General features: G+C 39.3%; 1 protein-coding gene across 1 annotated transcript; it reads left to right on the top strand.

Moving 5' to 3' along the window:
• The first annotated feature begins 2,369 nt into the window (after window positions 1-2,369).
• On the top strand, window positions 2,370-5,888 carry LOC148014396 (uncharacterized). The gene is made up of 2 exons (XM_087666693.1): window positions 2,370-2,977; window positions 4,464-5,888. Exons 1-2 carry the CDS (start codon window positions 2,661-2,663, stop codon window positions 5,527-5,529), a joined length of 1,383 nt encoding a protein of 460 aa, XP_087522819.1. The 5' UTR covers window positions 2,370-2,660; the 3' UTR covers window positions 5,530-5,888.
• Window positions 5,889-15,777: the final 9,889 nt, after the last annotated feature.

The raw sequence follows: 15,777 nt of genomic DNA, 5'->3' as shown, positions 1-15,777 counted from the left end.
TCATCAATGAGATCTCCATGTTAACAAGGACAACATATGATATAATAATGCACCAAATAGTGAGCATTTGCCAAGGCTCGCTGCATAGTCCATTCAAGAAGAAGCTCATGATATTATTTGGCAATCTTGGATAGTTTACCACCTATCTGCATTGTAATGAAAAATTGAGAACATTGACCTCACCATAAGTGTAGCAAACGGTGCGATGTGTAAGATCAACCATATCAACACAACAAACAATGAAATGATATCAAGAATACATGTCACAATCTAGTCAACAAACCAATCGATAGCAAGCACCAACACAATGCATTGAATAGCAAGTGGTACCATAAATCCACATTCTCTTTAACACTCGCATACGCAATCACCTGTCACAAATTGCAAGGAGCCATAATCAACCAAAAAGCACTTCTACATATTACAAGTGCGTTCATGTCATGTGGACTAGTCAGAACACAACTCAACAAAAAATAAAAATTAAAATTAAACACAACACATTCCATCACACAACAATCTCATACACTTCTTGTAGTAAGTAATAAAGCAATCTTCTTGAACATTCTTTCAAATGTTGTTTGTTAATATACTAATGTGTATTCTAAATTTTCTTTTCCTACTAATAGATTTATTAACATATTAACGTGCTTTACTCATTTTCACCTTTATAGATATATAGCACCCATCAAGGCAAAGATGACTCCGAATAAGGTATGTACAATCCAAATGAAACCTAGTATGTATTTTAGAAAAATATACTACTTTGCTTGACCACATTGACCTATGCATGCAGATGTTCCATCTATATATACAAAACACCATAGGAACACCCAATGCCAAATCGATAACTGTCCTGCAAATACACATAATTACAGATACGTAATGATAAACTAGATGAGAATGATAAATGTTGTTGGGCAAAAGGCATCAACATACGTCAATAACTTTGCAATGTACAACGACCTCTAAAAATTGATGGCCACATGCACTCAAATTCTCGACAACGAATGGCATCTTGCATCAAATGACAAGCCTACAACTAGTACACAACCTCCTATGAACTTCACAACATTCTTTTTTACTTGAAACAACAACACTAACTCATGTGCACTTAACATGTAGGATTCCTCAAAGACAAACTTGACATACTTGAACTTGAGTATGAAGACTCTGTTGACAATCCACTACAAACAAGCATGGCCCAAGCGCTTCTGGATTACAAGAACAAATGACATCGGAATATACCTGATTGAGCTGTTGCTACACTATAGATTTAACATCTCACTTAACCAGTTGGTAAAAGTCATGAAAAAAGAAGGCAAGGACACACTAGAAGACTACATGAAAAATAACCACTATAATTATAGTCATGACAATCTTGCAATAATGATCAAGAAGGTCATATACCTACTAAGCATAGAGGTCTACACCCAAAGATATGATTCCAGCTCTGATCCATTCAGCAACATAATCTACATAATAGACAAGTTCTCAAATATGACTTATTCTCAAACATTTAAGAAAATAAAAGTAACAATATCAACTTTTCTCGCAGATGATACTACAGACAGAAGCAAACCAAGAAGAGTCCAAACTTTTGCCACCACCAAACATGTAGCCTCAACCACTACAAGTCCTACCACTAGCTCAAGTACTTCCATATCATCCACCACTATCTGCAACCAAAACCCATGAGCTAATCTAGAAGTACTAACATAAAGACACAAAAGCAAGTACTTCATCTATAGCATAAGATATAAGAAAAATGACAAGGAGTATGTGGGACAGTCGTAGAATATCGAGAAAAGAATCCAACAACACTAAACAAATCCCGTCAAGAAAATGAAGAAATACATAAATATTCTAGCCATTCGAGGATAACTTCGAGGTTAACATAGAAGTAATAGTTGATAGCATAGACAAGGCTACCATTCGTAAGAAAAATGCAACCGTGACAGGGTACAGCCTATATGGACACCCAGCAAGGTGTAAAAAGTATTATTTTTTGAAGAGAAAAATCTCATTTAACATAGCAAAATAAATAAATAAATATACAAACTCACAATCACTGACTCAACTATATAAGTATACAAATTCTCCTTCCGACATTCTTCATGTATTTAAATAGTGTTAAAACTTATTTACAAACATACTTCACTTTGGAACATGATGCATGTCCAAACACCATGAGTAAAACTACTGTGTAACAAATATGCAAGAATCGCATATACAACTTCTTACTCCTTTGCTAAGCTGCATTTGGCAACCTAGTTACTTGGTGCTTGTGTTGGAGAGCTAAGAGTGATCTGGTTGCACGTCGGTGTCCGGAGACATGTGAATGGAGCCTTAGAGAAGGGGAAAAGGCAATGTCTTTGGACATGGGGAGGCACGTCTCTTCATGGCTCCAGCACTCGCAAGCATGGGCATGGATGGCGAGGACAGAAGCAGCCGCCATAGCCAGCAAGCTTCTGTCTCTGTGCCTCCACGTGCGCAGGATCTGTACATCCATCGTCGTCGTCGTCGTCGTCGTCGTCTTCTTCATCACGACCTTCTTCCCCATGGCCTGTGGTGCTGCGCCTCATCGACTGATCCCACCGTAGCTTCTTTAGTGTAAATATCGTGCATTCTTGCGATCAGGTTCAATAAATTGGGGACGGACCATGGCTAGCCTTCTCGGGTGTTTCAGGCCCCGGCGCCATAGCCGGCCCGCCAGACCCTCTGTGGCAGGCATAACGTCTGCCATAGCCAGGCACCACTCGGCCATGGCCTGGATCACCATCCATGGCTTCAACCAGCACGGCGAGGAAGGCGGCGAAGGGGAGGAGATGACAGGAGTCGGCGTCCTTATCTACCCTTCGCTCCTGCTCACCACCTCCTCCACCTTCCCCTCGCGTGCGTCCGTCGAGAACGCGGACATCAGCCTGCGATACAGCGAAACCAGCCTCAACATCCTTAAGAGAAAGCTGCTCCCCCACCTGTGAGTTGTTGTTCTACTTGTCTTTCCTCTTATTCTCATTTGTTAGTCTTCATGTTTATACTATGCTTGTAAATAATCCGTATTAGTTAGGTTAGGATAGACTCAAGACAACCCCCCGCCCCCTCCCCAATCCACAAGAAGCTTCTGATATTATCCCATGTAGGAAAAGGGGCTTTGCTCCCTTGTTTTCTCCTACAATGTTCAACATCATGGGCTTCTTCTTGGGTGGTATCCCATACCTACCTAGGCGTTGTTGGGGACATGGGGCTGCTGGCTTCCACCCCCAGGCAGCTGCAAGCCCTCTGCCCCCAACTGCAATTGGCTAGGTATGCAGTCCCTTCGCCGCTGAAGCTCATGATGTTGTAATAATTCACAATGTGGGAATTATGTGGGAATTTGTCCAAAAACTTATTGTGATTGTACTCCATATTCCTGGCCAACTCACACGTCCATTTGAACTTGTGAACTCAGACATCCATTAAGTTTTGATCCTGCCAAGTGATAATGGAATTAGTGATGGTCATTTTGATGATAGATCCAGAGATGTTTGTTTATTGTGAGCTTTGACATAAAGAAATCTTGCAAGTCAAAAGTTTTAAATATATACAAGAATTTTTTGACATTCTTTCATATGCGAGAAGGAGCTCCTTTTCCATGTTTTTTCTTATAGTGTTCAACACCATGAGCTTCTGCTCTAGAGGCACCACATCCCTCAGCTAGGTGCGGTTGGGGGCGTGGGGTCCCCCCCCCCCCCCCCCGTTCCTTCTTCATAGAACTCATGTCACAATGTGGGAATTAGTCTAAAATTTCCTGTAATAGTTTGTCATAAGAACCAGAGGATGCGTTATCAGCCAAGAAAGACGTACCTGGTCATGCATGCCATCTGCCACTCACATGACAATGCAGGTGATTTACAGCCATTGCACACCTCCTCAATCAACACAACAAAGTGATGGATTGCTAGCAGGATGACCTATCATATGTCGAATTCCTAGTTGCTATAGTCCCTTGGCCTCCACCACCATAAAGAGTAGATTCCTACATCATTGCTCTATGCCGTTCTTATGTAAGAGGGCTGCTTAGTAGTTCACTGACATGACCAAGGCTACAGTCTCTACTTAAACTTGTGCTTTCTAGAGCCAGCAAGAAATTGCAGCAGCTGCACAAAACAAACTGTGGCAGACTCCCTTTCGGCCATGTGGTAAAGTAATGGGTTAATGTGCACAGAGCCAGTCTGTTTAGTAAAGAACATATTTATGAATGTTGTGAATTGTCTACAATTGCAGATAAAGAGTTTTATGTTTCAAACACTGCATCCCAAAATTTAAACCGTGTTTCTTACAATCTAGAGGAGGTGGTTAGCTCTGCTGTTGACATAGTATCTGCATTTTCAAGTTGACCCAGGTGTTGGGTCAAGTACTATGTTGTAATGGTACGCATGGCAGTAGCATTGATGCAACATTCTTTGCTTCTGCTGCATATGCAGGTTCTTTAGCGAAGATTTGCATCAAAACTTGGCATTGGTTGCATGCGAGTTTGTTTCACCTGAGATGCGGCCACTGGGCCTGGACCCAACAAAAGTGGACAGTAAAGCCTTTGATGTGGGCAATAAGGTCTACATTCTGGGGTATGACAAAACCAGACAAGAAGCAATGACATTCTCTGTATGTTCAGGCTACATTTTGGATGAAATAGATGGAAATTTCCTAGAAATCCGCACAAGGCATGAAGAATGGATGGGAGGATCTGCAGGTTTTGATCATCTAGGAAATTTTTCCTTCATGGTTACAAATTGTGTGTCTCATCAGTCAGGGCTGACGAAGAGTAGCGCGGTCACTATCAAGAAAATAAGGGATTGGCTGGAAGCTGGATGGGAATCGACGAAAGGAGAGGTTGGAAGAGCTGCAGCAGGTAGTAGCAGGACAAGGCCATCACCTCAAGGTTTGATCTTCAGACGGAGAGCCACATGGGGGGGACCTGAAGAGACGAACACTGTGGAGTCGTATGTGGAAGACTTTGACAAGAAACTGCATGTTGCTGATGATGATGATAGTCATAAAGTTAATGATGATGAGGGAAAGGAGAAAAAACATGTTCCTGATGATAAAGGCAGTGATCATGTTGTTGATAAAGTGCCCATCAGACAGTACAATGAAGACAAAAATACTAATGTAAGGGTAGTAGATGTGGGGTCAGGCAATATTGCTATCAAGAAGGTTCCTAGAAGATCTATCTCCTTCAAGGAGAGGACAGATAAGGGAAAAGCAGCTACATTTGAGTTGACAACTGAGACAAGCACTAGAAATGGCACATCCAATGCTGCAGGGAAGCCAGTACCACCATCTGGTTTTGAAGCCAAGGTGACTGTAACTGCATTGCAGGGCCAAAATGTGGATGGGAAGAAGATGAAGATTAAGAAGAAGAAGGCAGTGGTTACTCAAAACAGGGAGTTGGCTGGTGACAGGAGAACAAAGGCAAGCTTGCGGAAGGCATTTGAGCGAGATCGGAGATCATTGCAGATCAGGCTGACCGACCTCAGCAAGGTAGATTGATGACAAGGTTCTGTCAATTGTGTTGGATCATATATGGCTTCTGTCCTGACTCTGAAGCTAGAGAAAGCAAGGGGGCCACAGTTAAGCAGGGAACCTGCATCATGGTACAGAACCTATTCATATATCATGACGTTGAGACGACATGGGCTCAAGCCAATTCCCTTCAATATCACTTGAAGGCATAAACAAGACAGCCAAACCGTCCAAGCACATCACAGGCTTTTGGAATGGCAGGCTGCAGAGACCCCTTGAAAACTCACGCTTTGTACCATATTTGACTGAACACCATATTTTCTATGTTTTAACTGTTGGAATAGCGTGGGGTTTTTGCATGATTTTAACAACAATTCAAAAAATATATGGTCTCTACTGATAAAGTGAGTTTCTTGCATGTTCACTTAAATATCAATGAATATATCATCTCCAAGAATTACATGTGCTTATGTTGGAAGTAAGCTACCATATTATTAAGCACATAATTTTTTCAATATTGCTATTATGAACATGGGAAGAACTAGAAGAGGAATTTGCATATTACTTTATATAGAGGATTTGTCGTGTGAGTTTGGCACCCCCAACTTTTGTGGTTAAGGTACCAATTTTGGGGTCAAGGTTCTTTGTAACTTAACTCCATCCATCCATATATATAGTTGAAGCCTTGCTTCTTCGATGTCTTCTTAGGAATCCAATGTTGTTGCATGATTGTGGGCAATGAGTTACTACTTGAAGTAGGTTTCATATGTAAAAATAGTTTTTGATGAGGCACTAGGGGATTCACTATTAGTAATAAGAAGACATCACTTGCATGCACATAAAATAAAAAAAGCACTCCTATGTATGGACCATAACCATAGAATGTTATTTTCTTTCCCTCAGAATAAATAAAGTTTGGTTCTTTGTGTGTAGAGGTAATGAACTTTGGATGTTCCATGGTAAGCTCCATTACATCTATGAGTTGATGAAGAATGTAATTTCTATTACAATTATTATCTGACAAGCCCACCAATTGCACTTTGCATGTTTGCATCATTGCAAAGCTCACGAGGTTATGTGCCTCTTGCTTCACCTTTTTAATAGCAAAGGGAAGTGATTTTGTGAGTGGTTCCCTTTGCTTATAAAAAAGGATGGAGTGTGCTTTACATGCAATAAACGGCACACTTTGCATGTATACTACGTGAAACCCCAATAATTGCAAGAAGTAAATGACTATAGAACTCATTCATTTTCATAGAATATTTGTTTTTTAGAAACAAAAGGAAACAACTTTATTTTTAAGAAAGTAAGACAAACTCAAGGGGCAACCAAATTCCAAATACACAACATCTATGTCTACAAAGGAGTTTATCTATAAAACAAACAAAAGAAAGCAATAAATCTATAAAAGAGAGATGGACATACACACACACACACACACACACACACTCTCTCTCTCTCTCTCTCTCAAACTCGCATGGTGGGAGGACGGACTTGAATTGACACACCAAACATAGGTAATAGGTGCGAGGAGAATCTCTCAAGAACAAAGAAGAGAGATGGGAGGCTATGTGGAGTTCATGATAACCATTTGTTGAGAAATATGCACTCACCTATATGTGTCTCTTTGTATGGAGAAACTAGACAAGGAACATGTAGTTCAATCTAGGAAGAGTTGCATGTATCCCATAGACACAATGAAGAAAAGTGGTATCATCTTGCACCTATAAAAGAATGTACTTGACAATCATTTGAATGATGAATGCTATTGTATTTTGTACTTTCAATCTTTTCCATGTCTACTCAAGATTGTGTTTATGAGTCCAAGCTAATCTATCTTGTAACCTAATTCACTTGAGTAATAGTTAGTGTGTCTATTCTATATCAACATGCTTTTTGTCTTTGACTTCCAACCTCCATAGCTAACGTTGCTCAAGATCCGTGTTTCTCAACATGATATCAGAGCCATGATGAGCGTGGCTTAGCTTAGTGCACTGCTCCTCCAACTCAGGTTTAGTAGTTGACTTTATCTCCTCACTCCATCTTCACATTATCCTTCTTGGCTGCCATATTTAGCAGCATCCACCTTCCATGGAGGGCTTGTATCTTTTTTTCTAGGTAGTATTTGTTGGTGAAATGAATTGAAGAACTCTTCCTCTGCTCCTAGCACTTGAGGATGACACTTGACATTGACACCTATCTACTCTAGTATTACGCCTGCTTTAGCTCACTGTCCAGATTTGGCCACCTATTGGTCATACAACTCATACTACTTGAACACACCACGATCAGTCCTGTGAGTATAGGGCATTTGAAGCTCATCATGTGAGCTCTCTCCCCACTAGAGGGTTCATCAAGTAATCTACTATAGCTTTGGCTACAAGCAAAAAATGAGTCGCCTTTGTAAACCCTAAAGTGGGCAGCCATAGCCACTTTCACCATAAACTACTCTATTTTTTCACTCTTCTTAGTTCGGCTAGCCCACTACCACTTTGATCTAATGTACCACTAAAGTTCTAGCAAGATTTGAACTTCAAATGAGCAAGGATGGAACTCTTAACTCTTCTACTGGTCTTATCTCATTCATTTGATGTTGATTCTTGGTCATGCCAATGACAAATGTCATTTCCAAATTATAGCCAAATATCATGATTGGGACGACATCTAAAACATCAAGGAGATTCAAATTGTCCTCAAAGGACTTGCCGCGACTTGGTATGTACAACAAGCCGATACCGTTACACATGATTGGACCAAACTTGAGAAGCATATTATTAATGACTTTGCACACGAAGATATGGCCAAGAGTGTTTTGCCATCAGTTAACAGATTGCACATAGTACAACATGAGACAATCTCTCAATTTGCCATTAAACTAAAGCAACTTCTATTATGAATTGATCCCCAAATTTTAAAAGATATGAAATTGTACTTTTTATGGTTGTGCTTGTGCCATGATTTACAAGGCCTAGTTCAAAATCAAGTCCCATGTAGTTTTACCAAGGCTATAAAAATCACTCAAAGGATCGAAGGAGATAGCACTACAAAAAGACTTCAAGTAAAATAGACATGGACATTGTTCCCATGGATATTGACATTCAGAACGCTCAAAAACATTTGCCTAAAAGAGATGCTCAAGGATGACCAAGATGTTTTAATTGCAACGTTTATGGACATGTTGCTAAGCATTGTAGAAAACCTAAGAGACAACAATACAAAAACACATTCAAAATGTACAAATTTTTGAGAAAGACAATGCTTCCCTAGGGGAATTCTAGGGAAATGAATGAGTGGGTGTTCTCTTGAGGCAGGTCACCCACACATACATGCCTCTAGAGTTTTCCTCAAGAAACAAATTGTGAGCACCCTAACTACTAAATTGCAAAATGAGTGGGTGAAAATTTGTTAGATTTTGGCAGCTCATTTTCTTTTATTGGCCAATAGTTCATACACTTATAGCATGATAGTTAAGAAGGCAATTCCTATTGCTGTTCTCTTTGGTGTTCATTCAAAGGTGTACAAGAGTGATATAGTCGCTATTGTTCACTTAGACATTGTAGGAAAGAAATTTAGTTTTGAACATTATGTATTACCTCAAAAATTATTTCCCATAACACTTGGTTGTGATTGGTTTGATATGTTTGATGCTAAGTTAGACTTTGGCAATTGCACACTCCAAGTTCCAAGAGTTCCACACATTTACTTTGAATGGAACAAAAATAAAAAGTTTCTTCAACAAATTCAGAGGACAACATTCTTAGAGAAAATAGTTATATCTAAGCTATTGTAGGAATTCCCTATATTACAACCAAAGACTGAAGAATTTTTAGAATAGCTCCAATCAAGCATGAGATCCACACACAAGGCGTATATCCTATCAATTCTTCTTAAGTCAGCTACATACACATCCAATAATGCATAACCTGTCTCTATCTTCTTCGTAAATAGACTATAGTCTGCATGTCCAACCTAAAAACCAAGCTATTGTAAATACAAAGTAATGCGAGCATTCCATGCTCTTGGTGCTTGTTTTAATTCATAAAGTATCCGTATGTAAAACAAGCTTGACACTGGCTCTAGGGCAGCCTCCTAAGCTCACCAAACCACCCTCACGGCCTCACAGTTAGGAGCATCAGATGGATATATACTACTCTAAATAAACAATGCATTTGTATCAATACCGTAGTCCAACATTATCACCCTTCTCGACTCCAATAGAGAGAGTATTCAAACATGTAGGTGATCAACACCTTGATTCATATACATAAAGAGCTCCCCCTAGTAGAATGCTATGGCTCTTCTACACCTCAGGGATTGGCCCTAGGATGATGTGTCGTTTTACATAGAACATGAACGTAACAGAGTCCTCTCATAATATAACCATAATGATCTAGGAGATTGCATATATTTCTCAATCGATTTCCCCAAGATATCAAACTACCCTACATAAAAGGGAAATCTTACACTCTCATTGTGGGCCGTCACCTAGACATACAATTGCCATACATCCAATAATTTATCTTTTGATACCATATTTAGATTGCATATGAAAAGTGTATAGCATTCTATGCTCCAAACAACTTAACTAAAAACCAGCCATCGTGAGAAGTGCACAAACAATCTTTTCATGATTTCTTTCTACTAGCATCGGGAAGCCGTGGAAAAGATACAAATTAAAAAAAAGTTTCATGTTTATTACTTGATGATGCTCTCATGGGGACGCACCTATAAGAAATTGTCCATATTATATGCATTCCAAGGGTATTTAAAAATATTCTTTCCTTACATGTTATTAGGTGATAAAATGACCTCTTCTCTTTAAGAAACATACAAGTTTTTTCTAATTTATGATTTAAAAACCCCTTTTCTCAGTGCAATCCTGTAAGTTTTTCTAAATAAAATAACCCTTCTATTGATCACATGTGTTTTTTCTAAATAAAATAACCCTTCTATTATTTTCTAAATTCCCTGAGATGATGAGAGAGTTGTGCTTGTTTTCCAAAGTCAAGGTAGGTGAGGTAGAGACTATGTAATTAATATTAAGATCTACCTTCTCTATCTTGTGCTTATATATGTAGTCACCACTTAAGATAGTTTTTTCATTTTTTCTAACCCCTTATTCTTTTTTTCAAAAGATCTCAAAAATTCAAGCTTCATCCTTGCTTAAAGAGAGGGGTCAAATCTATCTTGTGCTTATGCGTATAATAGCACCTTTCCTGTTTTGTATTTGCACCATTGAAGATAGTCTTTTCATTGTTTCTAACTTCTTATTCTTTTTTTAAAAGGTCTCAAAAGTTCAAGGTCAATCCTTGCCAAAAGAAAGGGGTCAACAATAATGTGATACTTGTACAGTCAAGCAAAGTCATAATTGGTGAATGCTATACTTGGGTCACAAGAAGTTGAGAGGAGCACAAAGGGAAGGAAAGAGAGATTCCACTTGTGGCACATGCTACCAACATGGCCCCTTTCAATGACACTTTCCTCCCTAGAGCCTCCTCTCTTATCCATTCCTTCATCATCCTTTCACTATGTTAACTCTCCACCACATGTAGCAGCCCTTTGTTCTCCACCTCACAATATAGTCATTGTGGCCTTTATATGCATGAACCATGTTCTACATGTAGGTCCCTCCATGCTACTTTCATGGTGATCCTCTCCAATATGTCATATAATACTTTTATCTCCTTGTTATCCATACTTGCGTCCTTCAATATAATCTTAACTATCCTTTCACAACAATACAAGTCCATACATTCGCCATTACCAAAAGTAGAAGAATGAACATGCAACAATTCCTCTTGGTGAGGGGTGGGGGGAAAGTCATTTGAAAATATGTAAGCATATCATGTGGGTTCAAAAGAAGGAATTTTTAAAATACTATTTTTACACATTTTTTTACATACAAAAGGGTGCCATGTAAAGGGGTTACTCATAGATTGAATAGAAAAGGGGTGTGTCTTATTGAAGGAAAATTCACAGATAAGGTTACTTTTACATAGGACTTGAATGCATGTGATATAGAGGATTTACACACAGTGAACCCCTCGAGCGATTCCTCAACACTTCATCTTCCTTGCTACAACCATTGCCATGTAACAATTCTCTTAGCCACCACATTGGCCACTCTCTCCAAGCTTGTATTCATCAAATACCAAAAATTCTAAGTAGAAAAGGTTATGATTATCCTAATCATCACCCCATTGGATGGCAACAATATTGCCAAGGATTGAATGCTACTGATGCATGTGTTTGCCACCAATACCATGAGGACGTAATGACTGTGATGGATGTGTTCTTGCTCTAATCTTACTTATATTAGATTTTCAATCAAAGGTCTACGGAGATAATCAATGAAAAACTTGTGGTGCTCATTATTTGTGTCATATTCGAACTCCCCAAGAAACATATTATGAAGCCCTAACATCATGGCTATGCCTGTAGTATAAGAGGTGGCATCGTATCCTCTTTCACTATCCCTTGATGCTCTCAACACTCTCATGTTGCAACTATTGTTGATTCTATTCACCCTACTTCATTATTTTGGAATGCCAAAAATATCAAGATGCAATCCTTGATATAATAGTTATATTGCACCATAAGACCATGATAATACCTATGAAGCATGCCAATTAGTAACTTGTAATAGCTTACAAGACCTAGATTCAAAATGCTCCCTAGATTTGAGATGAGGACATACTTGATTTTTGTAAGGGGGAGAGGATGCCATATCCCTACCTTTTGGCATGAGAAAGGAGCCTAGAAGAGGGGAGTTTGAAAATAAAGAAAGTAATTTAAAAAAAGATTAAAGTTTTAAGAGCTTCAAAAGAAAAGAAAGCTTACATGAATGCATCGTCACCGTTAGAAATGCTGCCACCTCGACATCATCACCCACCACTGGCTAGAAGACATCGTCATGCCACAACCAATCAATTTGATAATGTTGCCATAGCCACCATGCAAACCAATCCATGAGAGGGAGAGATGACAAAGAGAATGAGAGAAGACAATGAAGAAGCTCACCATGTGACCACACAAGAGTGAATCAACCAATGAGAGAGAGAGGTACAACATCTTGCATAAGGATATAAAGCCTTAGTTCAATAGCATTGGGATGATGATTATTGGTGCAGGTGCTTCTACACGCATGTGCGCGCACGCGCGCGCGCGCACACACACACACACGCACACGCACACGCACACGCACACACGCGCGCGCGCGCGCACGCGCGCGCGCGCGCACACACACACACACACACACACACACACACACACACACACACACACACACACACACACACACACACACACACACACACACACACACACACACACACACACACACAGAGGTGAAGGAGGAGATAGTGAAGAGTGTGAGAGAAGGAAGGAATAGGGAGAAAAGGGGAGGAAGGGGATAGGAAAGAAAGGAAGAGGAGTAAGAGAGGAGGAGAAGAGAAGAAAATAAAATGGGGAAAGAAGATAGGAGTGAGATAGAGATAGAGATAGAGAGCAAAAGAAATAGGAGAGAGAGAGAGAGAGAGAGAGAGAGAGAGAGAGAGAGAGAGAGGAAGCTCATCCAAAGGATGAGAACTCAAAGGCCCAATGTCTATGAAAAGGCTAACAAGCTTGAAGGAACACTAAAACTAGATGATGGATACCCAACAAATATTTCAATTCTAGTATTCAATTGGACGAGCAACATCAAACCTGCAAATTGCAAAGGACCCCCATGTGCTTTGTAAATTCGTTTCCACTCTTGATCATTAATTTTTGTGATCAATTCATAAATTTGTTTGGTTCTATTTGGTTCTATTAAGATGAGGTATGAACCTTAGATCAAACTCATAAAAATATGCAAATCAAAATACACTTGCATAGTAATGATGGGGGAGGGCCAATCGTTGATGGTATAGGAGGTTTCTTGAGTTTAGGAATATGAGGGGAAAAAAGGGTTACTTTTGTTGCTAGAATTAATTTTCTTGAGGCACAAGTGGGTTTAAACCCACCATTTTTAAATGTTCTTACAAAGGTAAGGCCTTAAAGGCCCTAGATATCAAGCCTCATGGGAATGTTACACTCTTGAGAAGAGAAGCAAAGTTAGATTGATCAATAAGACTAGATTGGGTGTAAATGTAGATACCTTGCAATACCATAAAAGAGTGATCATGTATGGTAAAGTATGGTAAGTCCTACGTGAAAGCCTATGACCTTAGAAAATAGGAAAGGGATTGGAGAACCATCGCCTCATAAACTCTAACGGGACTATCATGTATCAGTTTAGGTAATTGCACTCTAAGGAAGAATAATTTGTTGTTGTGGATTGTATCTTGTTTGTATTCAAAGGACATTGTTCAAGTTGTTAAATTGGGTCTAGGATAGGACTTATTGCCTTGGAAAAGAAATGGTTTTTGATTTAAGGATAAGTTAGTTAGCCCTTATAAAATATTCAATGTGATGGCTAATTAATGTTATGGAAAGATGAATTTTTCCTAGCTATTGATAATAGGCTACTTGCCTTGGTTGTGCATTTGTATAAAAGTTCTTATGCCCTCATGGGAGGATTTTTGGTTATGCCCTAAACCTCCCCTAAGGTTAGTGGTGGAAGCCCTTAATTAAAGTCCTTGCTTGATTGCACTGGAGGCTAGGACCGGCCCCAAATGTGAGAAGTCTATCCATAGGGAGGATGTTAGGCTAAGAGGAAACAAGAATGCGAGGGGGGCTCTTGTTGTAATCCCTTGGGTCTGGACCGGCCTCGAGATGTGTACCTATAAGAGATCACAAGCCTAGGATGGACTTCCTGAAAAGCTATAATGCTAGATAAGGGTGGATTGGTAGATTAAATGCTTGAGATCTAGACATGACTCCTAGATTAAGGCATGAAATATCAGGGTGGCATTGCATCTTAGAGAAGATGTGCAACAAATACATTGTTTTGCAACTACTTTCAAAGGATTTTTTGACATTGACTTTGTGTTTGTGATAATAAATTATGTGAAGGAACCAATGTGTAATAGTTAATTAAGGAAATTGCCTTTGCATATCAACTATAAATATGTTAGGATAATTAGGTAACTAAAACACACCCTCAAGGAAAGTAGAAGTGTGAGATCCTTGATTTTTCTTGTCCTATGGATGGGTGGTCTTGCTGAGTTGAGAGTTTTCCTTTAAGGAGATGGAATTAGGAAAGGGCCTAGGCTAGTTCATAGTCTTAGATCCTGATCAATGTTGTTATAGGGGACCAGAGTCAAGATTATACCCTATAGGTAGAGCAGATGTGTATTGCTCCCTCTTGTTTCTCACTCTCACTATTATCCAAGTGCAACATTATTCTGGTCTGATTTGAGTTGACTTGTGAATGTAGAAATTCAAGGATTGGTTAAGCTATTAGGTGGCCTTAGTGTCGAATTAGGAACCCAGATTGAGGTCAATCCTTATGGGTTATGACCATAACCTTCCATTGTTGTGGAGTGGACTCAAGAGAGCCTAGATAACAAAAAATGTGTTATTCTAAGGAGTGTTGAATTTCATTGCTTAGGGTAATATCTTAATGGGCCACTAAATTGTGTCACTTAGGGGTCCTCAATTGGGCATGTTACACGTGATATTAGAGCAAAATGAATAAGTTAGCAATAATCAATGCATGTATTACTTTAACATTTAGACCTATAAATTTAGGGGTAAAAGAGTTATAGCTATCCTAAAGAAAGAGCTTAAATAATATGGTCTCGATTATGAGCACTCTCCAGCAACATGGATATTGAGTTTCAAGAAAAGAAGTATCTCTTGAAGCAAATCAAGCCACCTGAGTTAAGAGAAAATAATCCAATGTTAAGACTAATGCTGAAGTTTGGATCAAAAACCTTGAAGATTATTTTGATGCAACACAAATAAGTGTAGCTAATAAAGCCATCAAAGAGGTCATCCTAGTGGGTGGTTTGAACTACGGACCCAACTTAGGACAACTGGACTAGGAACTCCTACAAGGCGAGGACTATCAAGCCTGGTCATTATATATTTCCATCTAACACATTTTTCTTTCAAGGTTTCCATACTAGGGCATGTAAAAAGGAGGAAGCTAAGTGTAGTGACCCAAGGAGAACAAGGCATCGGTCTTGAATCAGCACCCAAGAACCTACCAAGCCCTCGCAAGGTGGCACTTAATCATTTTTGTTTTGCTCACTTTTATTTTTTCTCCAACCTTCCTTAGTTCTTTATTTTGGCTAGCAGGTATCCCAAGGAAGACAAGGCATCAACCTCGGGTCTATCTCATCCCCAAGA

Source organism: Lygodium microphyllum, chromosome 25, assembly GCF_053477565.2.
Source record: "Lygodium microphyllum isolate KBCC chromosome 25, Lygodium_microphyllum_v1.1.10, whole genome shotgun sequence".
NCBI lineage: Eukaryota > Viridiplantae > Streptophyta > Polypodiopsida > Schizaeales > Lygodiaceae > Lygodium > Lygodium microphyllum.
This window is presented reverse-complemented; position numbering and strand designations above follow the sequence as displayed.

Excerpts from the sequence above, each read along its gene's own strand:
- LOC148014396 (XM_087666693.1), top strand. The coding sequence starts at position 2,661 with ATGGCTAGCCTTCTCGGGTGTTTCAGGCCCCGGCGCCATAGCCGGCCC. Across the intron at positions 2,978-4,463 it reads AGAAAGCTGCTCCCCCACCT|GTTCTTTAGCGAAGATTTGC; the intron begins GTGAGTTGTTGT and ends CTGCATATGCAG.